Below are 17,629 nucleotides of genomic sequence, written 5' to 3'. Positions count from 1 at the left end.
CCCACGTCAATTTAGGATTCATTGGTGTGGGACACAAGGCCAATGAAGGTGTGGCCAGCGATCCCGCGATGGTGTGCGGTGCGAGATAAAGCTATAAGGCAGAGGAGCCCCTCTCCTTCACTAGATTAACAGGCACGATTGACAAAATGTCAGTATAATCAATTACCTCAAGTACGGACAACGAAAATTTAGAGAAGCAGAAAGCTGTTTGCGGCAATGTTGTGATAATACATCGTATTATGTACAGACTCCTCCCTACTTGAACCAGCCTTCTTACTCTCTTATCTAGCGCGACACGTCAACTGAAGTGATTTTGATAGGTAAATATCATTGGCCAGAGGTCGTGACATGTTAAGCTAATCCTTTCTCAACTACACTCCATATCTGCTTCTCCATCATTCTATCTATACTTATCGTAGCTACAGCCTCCGTATCACCTTCATCGAACCCCCATCCCATCCCTCATCTAATCTGGACAGTAAACACAATGTAACACACACACACAAACTAATACATGCATTTAATTCTCATGTATGCTGGAGAAGTTATAACAATTCACTAAAAATAACATTAATTGGATATAAAAAGTCAGCATGAGATTTGTAGTTTATAGATATATTTTGTGCATACTAGTCATAATCCATTACAGTCAGGGACTTGGCACATCATATAATTTGATTCTAGGAACATTATATTAAAGCTGCCCAGGAATTCAATTATCATTACACTAACTCAGCCTCCATCATAAGGAAAGAATAAGGAATTATACACTCGAGGTGGTGCATCAGGCTGATGCCATCACACAATCTCTTTTAATATCACTAAAAAAATATATATGAAAAAAAAGTGTCAAATGTTACTTTTTTTTCTTTTTTTTTCATATTTTCAACCCTTCAATACAACACAAAAGATATTCATACATGTTCATTTTGGGGGAGGTGAAAGTTAGATGCCATCAAAATATCTATGGAAATAAATTTTTAAGGAGCACCATCTGTAATGAGATGCAGCTTGAACAGTCAACCCTTGCCAAACACAAAATTACAAAATCAGGAAATCCATAACTATACAAATGGGGAAAATTTGCAAAAATGAGGGACACAATTTGGAATTGCATGAATCTTCTTGTTGTAATAGTTCAACTTGTGATAGTGTTGACAGAGGACAGGTTTATCAGAACATTATTTGGCATCCAAGGCATCAGCCTTGAAAACATGCATGACAAGATCAAGAACTCATGTATTAGGCAAAGGGTCTGCAGTACTTAATCTATAATCATTATTAAGTTTACCTTTGGCAGTGGCAGTTAAACATTATCATATTTCTACCCAAATTAAGTAGGTGCCTGGAATTTTTCAATTACTGAAGGATTGTTGTTTTGGACTGAACAGGTACTTAAATGTCAGATAAAGGTACAAATAAATGGTAACAAAAGTAAAAGTAAAAGGTACAATGAAGTAAATAAAAAGAAAAGAACTAGCAAATGGTAACATAAGGAACAATCTTTCATAAAATGAAACAATTTTGTCATGGTCATCTCTACAAAAGTAAGACATAAAGACTAGACAGTGAATGACTTTAGGTGAAGATATGTATAAGGAAATGAGACGAAAATAATTAAATCACTTAGTGAACAAATGAATGAATGATTTCTAAAGCACCACAAGTCATGTGGCGCTGGGTCGGTTAGTACACTTGAGCAAACTTCCCACACTGTTCCTCACGTGATCTGATCAAGGAAGACAGTCACAATGACCACAATTAAATAATGCAAAAATAATGGAGTTCTGACACACACGTGCAAAACATTATGTAATAAAATTTACCTTAAGCATCACTATATCTGTAATAATGTCATTTAATCAATATATGATAGTGACAATCACATCAGAAGAGGACAGATGGAAAAGTACCTATATAGACAAATGAGATGGCAACAAATCATTAAAACAGATCTACACACTGATCATATAACAATTGCTTTTGAATGCTTGGGTGGGCTAAGATTTTTTCAGTGTTCAAATCCCAACTGTATCCTCAGTAATAATAAGACATATGCTTAGGTAGATAAAAATTTCATTATACAGATCCTCAATTTGAGATTTTTCCCTTCATACTTGCTTACAGCAACAAGCAAAAAGGCATTCAGATTCATCCCTCCATCTAGTATGCTGCTGGATTGTTATCTTAGAGAATGTATACTGCAACATAATATCCAAATAAGAGCTCAACATCAAACTTAAATACTAAAAAACATAATGAAAATGACAGAAAATGAAGATACCTCAACGACAGGAAAGCAAGACGGCTTAAATCATCATGAGCAGACACACTCAGCGGAACTGTGTCCACCTTCCCCTCCCACTTTGAAGAATGCCACTAGTGATTTGCTCCAGCTCCCTCAGGCCGTGGCTCATGGCCGCTGTGTCTCGCTGCAAGGACCGGGAGGGGGAACTGAACTGAGCCCACTGTGTGCGTTGCTGGGGTGTGCGCAGCAGCCCAGGGTTCTCAGTCCCATGCAAGTTTCTGGAAAAGATGAAATGGACATGACTTTGACCATACAATGAAGGATGCCAGAACAGAGATGGAGATATTTTAATATGGGAGACAAAGTGAATAATTGATTAATACCTATATGCCAAACAATAAGGTCACAAGATTTTTTTTAAAGAGATATTTTTGCCGTGGCCATTTCTTTTTAAGATGCAAGACACTGGATATATTGATGGTCAGATAGAAATGACAGCAATTTGATGTTTTTGTCAGAGCAACCAAAAGCAAGTTACAAATGGGTGTTTTCATAACAAAAATTCCTTAAAACCTACGCTGTACAAGTGACTAGCAGTGCTGGTGAAGGTCAGACCTTTTTGGAACTACATTTTGTCCATTCTGGAGTCTCTTGGCTGTCTTGTAGCTGAAGGGGGTTGGTGGGGTGCTCATGTTGAAGGGTGAGTACAGCTTGCCAGGGGTGCGGCGCGGAGTCCTGCGTGGGGTGCGTGTTGGGGTGCCTCCGTCCAGCTTGTATCTGCGGCGGGTGGAACTCCGGAACATCTGCAATACAAAGTAACCATAGTCATAATTTTGAATGTTGTTTTTGAAGAGCTTTGCCAAATTAATTTAATCCAGTCCATAATCCTATTGAAGTTTAATCAGTTTTTTCATAATAGAGTAGCTATTTACAGGAATTTATTGGCTAAAGGAGACCTATCTGAAAGCCCGCCCGTTTGGGAACCATTACTATGAGAGGAAGCCCTTCACTCTGACCATGACCAGGATTTGAACCCATGTGTTCGAAGACCACATGGCCCTCAAAGTGCACATGGTTCCACTTGTTCTTCCATTAGTCCTTTTTATGTATAGGTGTACTTCTACAAATTATAAATGTTTGTTTTCAAGTTATGAATGAAACCAATTTTCCTTTTGTTCACAGTTAGTTTACAATTTGCATTTACAAATAAATAACCACAAAAATTTATCTTGGAATATGAAACATTAATTAAATAATTTTAAATCTTGCATAGGTACCAATTCAGATATACATGTTATTTAGGAACTGTAGATCATCTGCAAATCATGATGCACAAACTTTTCTACCCAACAACACAAGAAGGATCACTGTTTTAACAATCTTTACCTGTGACAGAGAGGAGAGTGAGGTCCTGACTCCCTGTAGCGCCTTGTTCATTTTCTTGCCACCCTCATGTAAAATCTTACTGGTCTGGGGCTTGAGTTGCTTTACATTGCCCTGCAGGTTGTTCCACAGTGGTGCCACACCTGAGGGCAGCTTCCGGAGGGACCTGGTAGGATAGCGTGCACCTGAGGGGTTAGGTTGGTCGCCTGGCTTGGCACCACAGGAGGCCACATGATCCCACTGGCATTGAGGGTATGAAGGCTGTGCATTCTCCTGGTTCTCCTTCTGGTCAGGACAGCTATCTTGGTCATGAGGAGGCTGTGGTGGTTGGTGGTTCTCAGTGGGATGTGTTGGTTCTGTGTGCTGTGCCGACTCACTCCTGCAAGGCACACAGGTCTTTAGTCTTGTGGATCAGGTACACTGGTTTAAGGGTACAATAACTATGAAAAAGCTGATGCCATGATATGGTATAGCTTGAGCTCTCAAATACTACAAGTTCATAACAGTGTTGAAAGAAGACCTATCTATGATGTTTTGCAACAGATATTTTGGAAAGGAATTTCATTACTAACCCAACATATTTCTATGTGACTATTGTTTGTTAATGTTATCTAATCCTTTGACAAATAATTCCTCAGCAAACAGTTAAGTATAGCTAAGCTACACCTTCCTAAGGCTTGCTGAACAACTATTTGCCCATCAATCTAAAACTCGATCACCTTTTCTAAATCAAGTACCATGCTCATATCTTCAGAGAAATGAAGTACATCTACATATATGTTTATTATTGTTCCTAGATGCCCACTGCCTAGCCCCCATGGGGATGACTGAATCTCCACCTAATTGGAAAGATGCATCTCATTAACTGCCAGAGGTGTTGATGCAAATATGATATGGCTACAGAGCTAGATAAGCACCAGTTAGTAACATTTATCCAGAAAACTAACTTTTAACGTTCTTGCGACGAATTGAGATTTGAATTATGACACCCATGGCCCCAAGGCGAAGCAGCCCACGGCTACCTGCCCCGTGCTATCACTAGTCGGCGCCACTCAGCCCACACTCGTCTTCACTGATAACGTAAGACATACCAGATATGAACTTGGTATTTGTCCTTAACCTAGATACCCTCCCTTCCATTACAAGGGTGACATACCGCCACACCACCACCACCACCACCACTACTACTACTACTACTACTACTACTACTCGCTGCGCCCATCGCCACAGCTCATCATCATCACCGTAAGCGTTAAATGACGTCAGATACCAGTAACAAGTTTTGGATAAGGACATCATGACGTACCCGTGGGTGTGTGGAGGCGTGGGCGCTGGGATAGGCGGGAGGGGGCCCGTGCGCCACCCTTTACCCTCGCCGCTGCCGCCTCTGAACCTCTCTTGCAGGTTGACGCGGCTGCTTGGTGTCCCCGGCTGGTAGTCCTGGCCGAGGTAGTCCTTACTTGGGACCTTTTGGTTGCCGCTGAAGAAGGACCAGCTTCGGGAGAGTGCGGCAGCCATGGCGTGAGGTGGAGGTGGATTTAAAGTGACCGCGGGGCTCGGCGTGGGAGAGAGGGCTGAATGGATGCCTGTTGCTGCGCTAACCTATTTTTGATACCATAGCCTTACTACCTCATTCTGGTATATAAATATACTCGTTCGTTATCTTTGTACTTAATTTTACCATGCATATCTTATTTTTATAGAGTATAGGGTAATGCAAGATTCATAGTAAGGGCTTGCGTAAAAGGCACACTGGCATCTCCAGGATTCCTGAGATGTGAGGCATTTAACGGTCGGTCACAATAAAGTGCAAGGGAAGGGGTTTTAAATGCTAGCAAACGTAACGCTCTATAAGGTCTGTTTATATACAAAGAATATAGGCATTTGCGAATGATTTACAGACTGCTACATTTGTATTTTCATATTTAAACCTTGTTAACAAATTCGTTATAAATAACTTTGAAGATCACTTGGGATTTTTATTTTATTTTTTTTTTCCGTATTTAAATGTCTGGATAGCCTTAAATTGCCATTATTCTTTCTTTTGAATGTATAGCACAGGTCTGTTCCTGCTCAGGTAGTCAATAGGGGATTTTTTTTTTCTTTAGCATCTTACCAATGTTTTCTCTCTCTCTCTCTCTCTCTCTCTCTCTCTCTCTCTCTCTCTCTCTCTCTCTCTATAGCGGCTGCCTATCTTTTTTTTTTTTTTTACTCTTTTTTTAGTGGGGATGGGAGGGAAAATTAAGGCGGGACAAGGGACACTTTAACACTCACACTCTGAGAGAAGTGACGTAATAGTTTTTATTTTGCATGAGAGAGAGAGAGAGAGAGAGAGAGATTGCTACTATAGCGTGAAGTCTCGGCTCTACCTCAATATGTCTTCTACCCAAGTGCAGCGCGGTGGCCTACCGTGCCCCTCCTCACACGTGGTTATCAGGTCAGGTGAGGTCTAACATGAATCAAGTTTTTGGTCTCAAACAAGGCTCAGACTGTTGGTACCTTTTGGTGGAACAGCGTAATCGAAACACTAATCCCTACTATTTGAAAGAGAATGTGCAAATGGTTCGGTGATACATTCAGATGAGTGGCCTGCTTATAGTAATATAAATGCTATGGGTTATCAACATTCAAGAGTGAGTCACAGCGACAGGAGTTAGCACACACTCAGGCAATTGAGCGATCGTGGTTGGATACTAAAACGATGATGCTCAAGAAAATGCGAGGTGTTAGTAGTCAGCTGTTCCAGTCACATCTTGATAATTTTTGTTGGAAGATGATGGGAAAAAAATTCCAATGATTTATTCGTGTCATTCCTAGAAGATATACGAAGTGTTTATCGCTAAAATAAATGTATGCATTGTATTTGATAGCGTGTTCAATTTTACCTTTCTCCCTTTGATATAAATATGAATAGTATATAGATATATAAATAATGATATAAGGTTTGAATGAATAGTATATACATATATTATATATATATATATATATATATATATATATATATATATATATATATATATATATATATATAGTAACAGAGAGAGAGAGAGAGAGAGAGAGAGAGAGAGAGAGAGAGTATACCTAATGTGTATGTTACCGTTACCGGTAATGTATTTCCGTCTTCCTATGACTTGACTTCTTTTAAGAGGGAGGTTTCAAGACATTTGTCCTGAATTTTGGCTAATTCTTTACTATTCTTTAAGAGAACCAGCATTTCAGTTTTTATTTATTTATTTATTTATTTATTATTATTTTTTTTTTTTTTGGTTGCTCGTGGCTAGTTTCCCTCCTGCTTAAAAACAAAATAAAATCTTGACACTTCATCTGAACCCATTGCCTTTCTTTCATCCACCTATTCTAGTAATTCTCTAATTACCTGTGTTTGTAGCACGACGTGTGTAATTCACCTCGGTCGTCTACTGATCACCCAGCCAGCCTTCTCCATCACGGAGCGAGCCCAGAGCTCATAGACCGATCTTCGGGTAGGACTGAGACCACAACACACTCCACACACCGGGAACGAGAGGCCACAATCCCTCGAGTTACATCCTGTACCTAATTAGTGCTAGGTGAACAGGGGCTACACATTAAGAGGCTTGCCCATTTGCCTCGCCGCTTCACGGGACTCGAACCCCGACCCTCTCGATTGTGAGCCGAGCGTGCTAACCACCACTATACACTACACGGTGTGTGTGCGTGTAAAATTACTATAATCTGTCACTACCATCACCACTACTATTATCATTGTTATTACTACTACCACTCACTCACTCACACTTACTTACTTCTACTGCCCTACTACTACTACTACTACTACTACTACTACTACTACTACTACTACTACCATCCCATTATTTCAGCCCCCAATGGCAGTTGCGTATGAAATGCTTAAGTAGGTAAATCATAAAAATATTATAAAGTAAATGAATTCAATTTCTCTCTCTCTCTCTCTCTCTCTCTCTCTCTCTCTCTCTCTCTCTCTCAAATTAAGATAAAAAAAAGAGACGAAATACGACACTTTTATTGTTTTGGTCAAGTTTGTGTTTGTTTGTAATTTATTCTGGATGAAATATAATATGAACGACATGCTATATAAAGGGACCTGTGATATAAAAGGCAACCCGTCCCCGACCCAACCCCTCTCCCACAGAGGACCCATACCTTACGTAGACCAAGACGGATGTAAACTATGCCAGATTTCTTGAGTAACGTGTTGATTTGCTTGCTTCGCACCAGTTAGCACCACAGCATGGCACACCTGTATGGGATGTGGATGAGATAATAGCGAGACCACCTTAGGTAAATATCAGTCCCTATTTACTGAGGCTTGGCAGCTTTTGCTTGTGTGTAACTTTGCTCGTGTCAGAGGCTGCCAGATGAAGGCCAGCGAAGTATTGCGGAATTGCATCAGGCAAAGTAACATCGTGTGGCATTGATGTGTCTCACAAACAACACTGCCTGTGTTATTGTCACCTGATCCTGGGTTCATTTGAGAAGATGAATGAATTTTGGTTCCTTATCAATGTTTATGATATATTTTTCTTTCAGTCATTAGTAGGGATTATTGTTATACTTGGACTTAAGAAGCTTTCCCGTTATTGCTGCAGCCATTTAGGTGATGCAATTATTATGTTCGTAGGATACAGTAATGATGTCATGTTCTCCTTTGGATACTCCTTAGAAATTGTGAGATTGTTCTGAAGGCCACGTAAATCATTAGCCATGAGAGGTTATGGGAGGGATGGGATATAGAACCTCTTACCAGAGCACAAGGATATTGCTTTATACCATATGTTTGGACTGTAAAGATCATTAAGCTCTGACATCATTTTGGCACCCTTTTACTCTTGGTCACTGCAGTAATCCTGGGTACACACAAACTTGCCAAATACAAGTAATTTCACCAACGCCTGATCCCAAGTGAGCCCACAACCACCAACCATTACCCTCTTAGCGTGACCTCAGAGCTGTTAGATGGCTGTTCTGGAAAGTTAGTCTTCTAGCATGACCTGTCAGTTGGGAGGGGCTGTCTAACATGGATCCCTTTGTGTGTTTTATATATATATATATATATATATATATATATATATATATATATATATATATATATATATATATATATATAAATTATTCCAAAAACTATTTCAGATGAAGATCTTTCCAGATAGAAAATGAAATGATTTTGGTTTTGAGCGATGATTCTTAACAACTGTCTTCACGTTAACTGGTGTGCCATGCCAGACATGACACCATTACTTTATAACACTGGTGCAGCACTTTCTCTTTTTTTTAAATTATTTATTGCATTTTTTAATGAATTATTGAGCATTCAACATACCTGAGGAGATTACACCATAGCCCTTGAATGAAGTGCCTGTCATCCACTTTCAAGGTCATAATTACCTCCATAGTGGTCACAGAAGTGGACAACACCAGAACATCAACACCCTCTGGTACCACTGCCAGCCTCACTTGGCAAACAACCCTTAATGCAATCTGGCAATGGTGTTATTTTGGCCACAGTATACAATTTGGCAGGAGGCAAGGCAGATCATTTTTAAAATGTGTCCATGTTTGTAGCTTGTTATGTAAAACTTGGCATAAGTTGTGCCATGTTGTGTATTTTTATTATTTCATTCATAAGGTGACAGGAGTAGTCACTTAAGTTATCCTATTGACCTTTGATTGACATGATTTATTCCTAGAAAATAATGAATTTGTTCAAAACATCATAATCTAAAAAGAAAAAAAAAAAAAAAAATTAGAAGTTTAGGGTAACCAAAAATTTATGATCTTTGTTGCATTTTATAATATATTCTTATTATTCCTGTTAGGTAGGATGTTCTAACGTTGACTTAGCAGATGACAAGAATTTTATTATTGTCATATGTTAACTCCAGGTAATTTCACTCTTCCTTTCTTCCTCATCTTTGGTTAGCAGAATATTGTTCTATTCTTATGACTGGTTCATAATTCCCCAATGTACAGAGTTCCAAGGATGTGAATGCATTGATCACATTCACTCATTCATTGCAGTCTTATAAACATTTCAAAATTTACATATTAGTTTCTGTTCTTTCTCCTGGTGATGACATGATCAAAATAGAAGTGTCGAAAAGATGAATTGGCTTTGAATATGGTTTTCCGTATAAAATAATGAAATGGAGTATGTTGTGTTATTGTGTGAACTGGTTTGCTTGCTTGAATGTTTGTTTGATAAGTAAGGAAATATAAGGACATCAAACAAGATGATGATTATGATGATGGCATGTGTAAATATTATATGGTATGGCAATTCATTGGCTTCCAAAGATCTAATCTTTAATATCTGCCTCTACAATAATTATGTACTGTTCTTATATCAAAAGTACAGTTTGAATAATGTGAACTCATTTAATCACTGCAGTCTAATTCTGCTGTGGCCAATATTGCACCTTGTTGTGCATCAAATAAACACCAGATAGTAATTATAATTACATTTATTCTTTGTCAAATTAAGTAAAGATATTTGTTAACATTAGTTTCCTCCTTCCAGATTAGCATGGATGGATTCAGAGCATTGTGAGCAGAAACACAAAATCAAATTATGGTCACCAGATGATTGACAGCTAATGAAGAGGAGTAAATTCTTAACCTCAAAACAACATGAAGAAAACCATTGCTGCACAGAAAACAGCCTGCATGATCCTCTTCCATATATGTTGAAACTGTCACAGGTGAGAATGTTGTATTGTGTGAATTTTGCAGTGTGCCTGTATAAACTTCTGTCCCTATCTGATTAAGACCCTTTTCCATTTTATTAAGGAAAAATGAAGCAGTTGGTTTACTTCTCAGAATACAATTGCTTATGTCTGCTTTATACCACCATTCCTATTTGTTTCCCAGCTTTTCTCTTATGAGGCAGTAAACCACTTCCCTGTTACATCCTGTTTGTGATGTATGGCATCTCAGTCATTGATTGACTGATGGTAATGTAATGCAAAATCCTGGATGTCAAGGCTAAGTGTCTAACATTTGAAGGATCACTTCCAAGTAGCAGTGTTTCTACTGCCTTGTACCATTGTCTCATTATAACTACTTACTTTCGTTTGATTGTCTTGGTGCAGTGCATGCAGTAGGGAATTTCTAGAGCATGATACTAGTGGTTTGTGCATATATGGAATGATATAGAATTAGGATGGCTGTATGGATGAAGCTTGATAGTGTGTATGCTCATTTTGCAGATCTTAAAGGTTTATTAACATTACCCTCATTCATGAATGTTGAATTTGTATTTACAAATTTCAAGCAACTTTTTTTTTGTATTTTCTGCATTTAAAAAAAAATATAATGTTTTATTTTATAATATTTTTTGTCAATTTATGATTTTCTTAATAGAAATTCATGTACTTATAGTAAAAAAAATTAAGTTCACAAATCAAAACTTGCCTGCTACTTAGTGCATATCACAGAAGTCGTCTTATTTTCACATTTCCCTGTTTTGTGACGGATCTAAGCTGACAGCCTAGGAGGTATATAGTTTTCCTGAGGCTTCTCTGTATAGTATTAATTGATACTTGTACTTGGTGTTGCTGAGTTACTGTATAGTAGACTTGAAATAAGAATTTCTCTCTAAAAAGTTGAGTGTACTGTACTATGGATGGGTGGATTAAATTGACACTTAATGTTGCTGGTTTTTTAGTGGCTGAAGCTTAGTGTTGGTGTGAGAAAGTATGAGGGACTGATGGCATGTACATTCACTGCAGATCTCAGCACCATGGCCTTTCGGAGACAACCCTTCCAGGGACAGATTGGTATGAATGAGACACCACTCACCACAGTCATCAGCTGTGGAGAATTCAAGGCTGCAGAGCAGATCATTGAGTCTACCAGTGACCCAACCTACCTCAATGATGGCCGCGGTGAGAACATTCCCCTCTACATGGTCCTTTCCAACAACTGCTATGCCAAGAACTGCCGGAACCTGAAGCTGGCTCGACTGTTGGTCGAGAAGGGTGCCAGTCCCAACCTCAGGATACCCCTTAGGGACTTAGACTTGGCATGCCCAAGCCCGTTTGAGGAACTGGTGGTGTATCACGAAGTGCTCAAGTCATATGTTGCTGGTGTTTCTGATGTGCTGTTTGAGGAGATGGAGATGTACTTTGAAACTGAAGAGCTAAAGTTGGAATTTTTAACCAACACTCTTGATCTTGATAATGAGAAGTGTCTTCCCAACCTTGAGAGTTGTAAGAAACTGATTGAACAGACTAGTGAGTTGATTGACATATTCCTTCGCTATGGAAGTGATCCTAGTGTTCTTACAACATTTTCCCACAAGTCCCTCTTTCACTGGGTGATCGAACATGAGGATATTGATCTCGCCAAACGCTTCTTGGACACTTGCAGAGTGAATCTCAACCTTTGTGATGTGCATGGTAGTACTCCCTTGATGGATACCATTCTGAGAAACACTCCAGAAAATTCATTTGCCATTTATGAAGCAATGTGTGACACAGCTGACACTGTAGATATAAATGCCTGTGACTGCTGTGGGGAGACAGCCCTTTTTAGGGCAGTGTTTGCTGGTGCTACTGAAATGGCAGTCAGGCTGTGTCAGGATGGAGCCAAACTGAAGACTGTTGTGTGTCTGTCTCAAGTCCCCATGTCAACCTGCAAAAAACCACCAGATAGTACTAGCTTGATATATTCTGGCCTTCTGTTGGAGAGAGTGTCTCCCATGACCACCCCCTTCCTGGCACCTCTGCTGGCAGACTCACTAGTCCAGCTCAGATACTCCCATGTTTCTACACAAGATTCCAATTCTGACATATTCCATCCTCATAAACATCTCCTAGACAAAATTATTTCAGCCTCTGTTTCTCCTTTAATAGATCATGGTTGCTTCAGTAATCAGATCGTTGCTTCAGAAGTAACATCTCTGCTGGAAAATACAAACTATGTAATGACAAAGCAGGTTAATCCCACAGATCTGTTAACCTTGATGTTTGGCCAAGTGTCATGTGGTTTGCGTCAGTTGTGTGTGAGGACTATTCTTGATCATTCCCTCATGGTGTCTCAGGTAACTAGTAAACTGTGGCCAGAAGAAGCACCCAGTGTTTTCTGTAACCATTACTGTGAGGGAGCAGTAACTAAAGCCAAGATGGAGGAACTAGTGAAAATTTTGGGTCTTCCTCAGCCATTTCAAATTTTTTTTGACATTGAGGCAGTCAAATATTTGTGTTGTGGTCTAATAATGAGTTATCGCAGCATGGAGTGTGACCAGGCATGTTACGAGGAGTCCTTGTTTGATGATGATGATGATGATGATGAATCTTCCAGTTATGAATTTTCTTCAGTGTACGCTGATTCAGACTCTCTCCTTTTCTTCTCTTCTGACATCAGTGAAGAATCCTCTGAGGAGGTTGATGACTTGTCAGATGAAGATCTCTCAGGCAGTGAGGAGGATGTAGATGTAGAGGATGAGTCAAAAGAAACAGAGAAGAGCAAGGAGGACACTTCTAAGCTTAAGAAAATAAAGTATAAACAAGACGATTCTAGTTCTGATTCCGAGTCTGAGTCTGAAAACATGAGGGTGGTGGTGGAAACTTTCTGTGAGGACTTGGCTGAGGGTGTGGCACAAGATCACCCAAATGTTTGCTGTGATAAATATCAAAGACTTGATGACGAATCCACAACCACTACAGAATCTCGAGAAAATCTGACTGCAAGTGACTCTATCTCTGATTCTCTTTGTTAGTATTATAGACAAAACAAATCTCTTGAACATTTGTCTATCTAACCATTGATCCATTAGGGTTTCTGTATATCTGCCTATCTGTCCATCTATAGCTACATCTATTTACATCGTGTCGTTCTATATATTTATTATGGCACCTTTTTCTTTTAGAATTTCACAAGGGGGTTAGGTATGGATGAAGACTCTCCACTTACTTTTTTCTTTAATACATTAGCCCTGGACACCTCACACACTCTTCTTTCCTGGTTTTGTGTATCAAAATAGAAAGCCGTCCCCACAAAAATCAGTATTTGTGTTCTTCGGTTAACTCGTCAGTCATGTCATTGTCTTCCATTGCCTCCAGGTGAAACAAACTACACCTCTCTTGCCATTCTCCATCCCTTCACCACCTGGACATGCTAAATGGTTCACGTATATTCTCATCACCTTCATTCATTACTATTCATTTTGTTCACCACTCACAGATCATTCCTCTGCTATAATCATAAACTTCAACTTTCATTCCATGCTCATATTTATTCCCAGGTCAGTGGTGTTACTCATGCTATTGTATGGTATTCTGGTTTTATTTTTACTTCTGCTTTTCATCATATGAAAGTTGGTTTTGCTTTGCCTTGTTCTATGCTTCCATATTAGCACAGAATTTAACCAAGATATATAAACTTCTATGCTTTTAATTCTTATTGATATTTATAACATTTAATCACGTAACATGTTGTTTGTAGCACTTAGTTAATATTCAGTCAAGACTGACTGACCCTATGGCCTTGGCAATCATTTATGGCATTGATGGTAACATGTCAAACTTACATTACCTTGGATGTCCTTCCAGGGTTTCAGTTACTGTCAGCAACTTCTGGCTTATTCGTTTCACCAGCAGACCAATTCCTCATTGCTTCCAAAATGCTGAAAATGTGGCATAACATGTTATATGGCTCATAGTTACTAAACTACATGAATGAAAATTTGTCCAATAAGCTAAATAATATATCTTCCTGCTACCTCTTTTTTAAGGTTAAATTATTTTGTTTTTAAGGCTAAAACAACCATTTACAACACTTAAAATTTTATCAGTTTGAATAAAATGAACAAACAACCCCAGAGTAATGAACTATGTATTCCCTTGAATGACCATGTCCTTGAAAATTACTCTGAAACTTGTAAGGGTAATTGTTCAATGCAGATAGTAAAGTAAAAGCAGTTCAATGAAGTCTGAGGAAGTTCATGATTAGTTGTCTTATATAAGATAAAAAAAATCAATCGCATGTCAACTTTACAGCAAGCACGCACGCACGCATGCACACACATGCACACACACACACACACACACACACACACACACACACACACACACACACACACACACGTGCCTGGTAGCTCAGTGGTTAGAGCGCTGGCTTCACAAGCCAGAGGACCAGGGTTCGATTCCCCGGCTGGGTGGAGATATTTGGGTGTGTCTCCTTTCACGTGTAGCCCTTGTTCACCTAGCAGTGAGTAGGTGCGGGATGTTAATCAAGAAGTTGTGACCTTGTTGTCCCGGTGTGTTGTGAGTGCCTGGTCTCGGGCCTATCCGAAGATTGGAAATAATGAGCTCTGAGCTCGTTCCGTAGGGTAAAGTCTGGCTGTCTCGTCAGAGACTGCAGCAGATCAAACAGTGACACACACACACACACACACACACCGCGTAGTGTAGTGGTTAGCATGCTTGACTCACAATCGAGATGGCCGGGTTCGAGTCCCGGTGCGGCGAGGCAAATGGGCAAGCCTCTTAATGTGTAGCCCCTGTTCACCTAGCAGTAAATAGGTACGGGATGTAACTTGAGGGGTTGTGGCCTCACTTTCCCGGTGTGTGGAGTGTGTTGTGGTCTCAGTCCTTCCCAAAGATCGGTCTATGAGCTCTGAGCTCGCTCCGTAATGGGGAAGACTGGCTGGGTGACCAGCAGGCGACCGAGGTGAATTACACACACACACACACACACACACACTTTCCTAGTGCCTAGTCTATTCCTAGAATTTATTTTATCTCATCCTTTTCCAGCAAAGTGTATGCCTCCTTGCATGATGCTTTGGTCTCTGTTATTAGCCACATTTCCATTCTGCCACCCCATTTACCACATTGTTGAGGTGCTCTTTATAGAAACTAGGCAAGTGAGAAAAAGTTAAAAGATCTGCAGAATATAAGCTGCTCTCCCGTTGTCACTCCCAAACTACTAATATGGCTGGAGAGGAGGGAGATGGCAGCTCAGGCTTTTACTGTTTCTATGCTGCCTTTTTGGAATATTGCCTCACTTTTAAATAGATTCTTTAGTACAAATAACCCAGACAAAAAAATTATAAATTAATGAGGAAGTTGCCTTTATAGGCTTGTGTCAGCATTCATATAAGCTATGCTTTCATTCTCATTTGAGGCAAGTGGTAACTGAGTTTTAACCCTTGTCTCACTTGCTTAAAGAAAACACCTCAGGTTTGCTATTCCAGTACATGTACAGTAGTTTCATTCTCCAATTTACATTGAAGATACACAAGTGTTTCATAACTAAACATAACATACAGCACTTCAATCTTCTCTTTTACTGACAGTGCATCTACTCTCTAAAAATACTTAAACCCTCAGTACATTTAATCACTATGTACAATTATTATTATTATTATTATTATTATTATTATTATTATTATTATTATTATTATTATTATTATTATTATTATTATTATTATTATTATTATTATTATTATTATTATTATTACCACCACCACCAGTAACCTGTAACTGGTGAAACTGTTCCTATGATAGAAGTGTATGAGTGGCCTCCTAGAGTATCTCAAAGGAGGCATGTGAGCTTGGAGTCTCTGTAGGAAATATGAGAGGCCTTTTTCAACAGACCGCGTATGACAAGGCCGAGAGTCAAGAGGGACTTGTTATTATTTCCAGCTTCCCTCACTCTCTTCTTCACCACACCAGACCAGCTGATGCTCTCAAAGTCAGCCAGGTCAACTAGGTACAGCTCACTGGTCTCTTGTGTATCGGTGTTGTTCATTTGCACAATGAGGATGCAAATGGTATGTGACTGGCTGGAGTATTCGTTCATGTTTGTTGCTGCCTGATAATTGAAAACTGGCAATAAGTTTATTGCCCAATAACTGATCACTAAATTGCTAAATCCAAAATGTTATTACTTGATAATGATGTTAATGTTTTGAATTTTTAAAAATTGCTTATTTCAAATCTTTATATTTGATTTGATCCTAGAAATTTTTGAAATTAAAAAAAAAAACTTTAAATTCATTATAAATCCTGTCTCTTTACTAGTAAAGTACTATTTTAAATGAAATAAATACATTTGATTTCGAAAATTTTAAACTTCAACAAGCTCATGTTCCAAACACAAAAATTATTGATTATTATTAGTTTGAAACCAGAAGTTTGGCAATACTGATAAACTGATAGTATGGGAAAAATAGTTAAGCATAACCAATAACCCAATATTGTTATTGTGATAATTATCACAAGATTTATCTCGGTAACACCCTTCAATGGATAAGACTGCAATGTTAACTCAACTGACTATTTTCCTTTTGTTCTCCCATCTCCCTCATGTCTCCTTGTTTTCCTTTATTTTATACTACCTGCTGTTTATTAATTTCTTATTAAAGACATTTAGATACATATAAAAGTTTTATATGATTCTCAGGATTTTTACTATGGTAGTTTGATTTTTTTTATACATTTTGTTTGTATTTTATTCTGCAGCATGATATACATATTCCAAACTCTTGGCACTACTTGATGTCAGTACCAGTTACTAGTAGGATTACTTTATGACCTTTGGCCAAGTAATCTAGGCAGCAGCATGTATTGTATGTAGGTGAAGGTGTAGCCATGGCCACAAAGCAATTAACATGCCACATTGACTTCCACTGTATATTGTATTTTCCTCAGTTGTAAGTTCTCATATCCGTTGACAATCTCCTTACAAAATCCCACCAAAAGGCAGGTAAAGACCTAGAAACTCATGAAAAAAAAAAAGAAGCAAGTCAAGGGAAGATAAATCACTAAAATGACTGATAACAAATTTAGTTAAGGTCATGTAGATTATTGTAAAGACCACATTATCATTACACAGGATTTGTACATAGGAGAGAGTCAACTGGGCAATGAACTTGAGATTGAGGGACAAACTAGTAGAAATACAACTTCCTGTTTGAATTTTTTGTTATTTGTACATTGATCTTTGTAATGCAAGAGGAAGCAAGTTTTTTGTGGT

The 17,629-nt window shown here is 38.7% G+C and overlaps 2 protein-coding genes across 3 annotated transcripts; one reads left to right on the top strand and one right to left on the bottom strand.

Moving 5' to 3' along the window:
• Positions 1–594: 594 nt before the first annotated feature.
• Positions 595–9,107, bottom strand: LOC123508836. Of its 2 annotated transcripts, none has more exons than XM_045262772.1 (6): positions 8,970–9,106; positions 7,793–7,889; positions 4,938–5,233; positions 3,635–4,010; positions 2,864–3,051; positions 595–2,526 (listed from the first exon to the last, which is right to left on the bottom strand). In XM_045262772.1, exons 3-6 carry the CDS (start codon positions 5,147–5,149, stop codon positions 2,334–2,336), a joined length of 969 nt encoding a protein of 322 aa, XP_045118707.1. In that variant the 5' UTR covers positions 5,150–5,233; positions 7,793–7,889; positions 8,970–9,106; the 3' UTR covers positions 595–2,333. The 2 variants fall into 2 exon arrangements, with proteins under 2 accessions (XP_045118707.1, XP_045118708.1); XM_045262773.1 differs by having other exon boundaries at positions 2,395–2,526; positions 2,826–3,051; positions 8,970–9,107.
• Positions 7,774–14,470, top strand: LOC123508835. Its single transcript, XM_045262771.1, has 3 exons — positions 7,774–7,930; positions 10,167–10,347; positions 11,377–14,470. The coding sequence occupies exon 3, from the start codon at positions 11,388–11,390 to the stop codon at positions 13,365–13,367; it is 1,980 nt and encodes a 659-aa protein (XP_045118706.1). The 5' UTR covers positions 7,774–7,930; positions 10,167–10,347; positions 11,377–11,387; the 3' UTR covers positions 13,368–14,470.
• The last annotated feature ends 3,159 nt before the right edge of the window (positions 14,471–17,629 follow it).

Source organism: Portunus trituberculatus, chromosome 25 (assembly GCF_017591435.1).
Source record: "Portunus trituberculatus isolate SZX2019 chromosome 25, ASM1759143v1, whole genome shotgun sequence".
Taxonomy (NCBI): domain Eukaryota; kingdom Metazoa; phylum Arthropoda; class Malacostraca; order Decapoda; family Portunidae; genus Portunus; species Portunus trituberculatus.
The sequence above is the reverse complement of the archived record's forward strand: the minus strand, read 5'-3'. Positions and strand labels throughout refer to the sequence as shown.

Excerpts from the sequence above, each read along its gene's own strand:
- LOC123508836 (XM_045262772.1), bottom strand. The coding sequence starts at position 5,149 with ATGGCTGCCGCACTCTCCCGAAGCTGGTCCTTCTTCAGCGGCAACCAA. Across the intron at positions 3,052-3,634 it reads CACTCTCCTCTCTGTCACAG|ATGTTCCGGAGTTCCACCCG; the intron begins GTAAAGATTGTT and ends TTTGTATTGCAG. Across the intron at positions 2,527-2,863 it reads CAAAATGTAGTTCCAAAAAG|AAACTTGCATGGGACTGAGA; the intron begins GTCTGACCTTCA and ends CATCTTTTCCAG.
- LOC123508835 (XM_045262771.1), top strand. The coding sequence starts at position 11,388 with ATGGCCTTTCGGAGACAACCCTTCCAGGGACAGATTGGTATGAATGAG.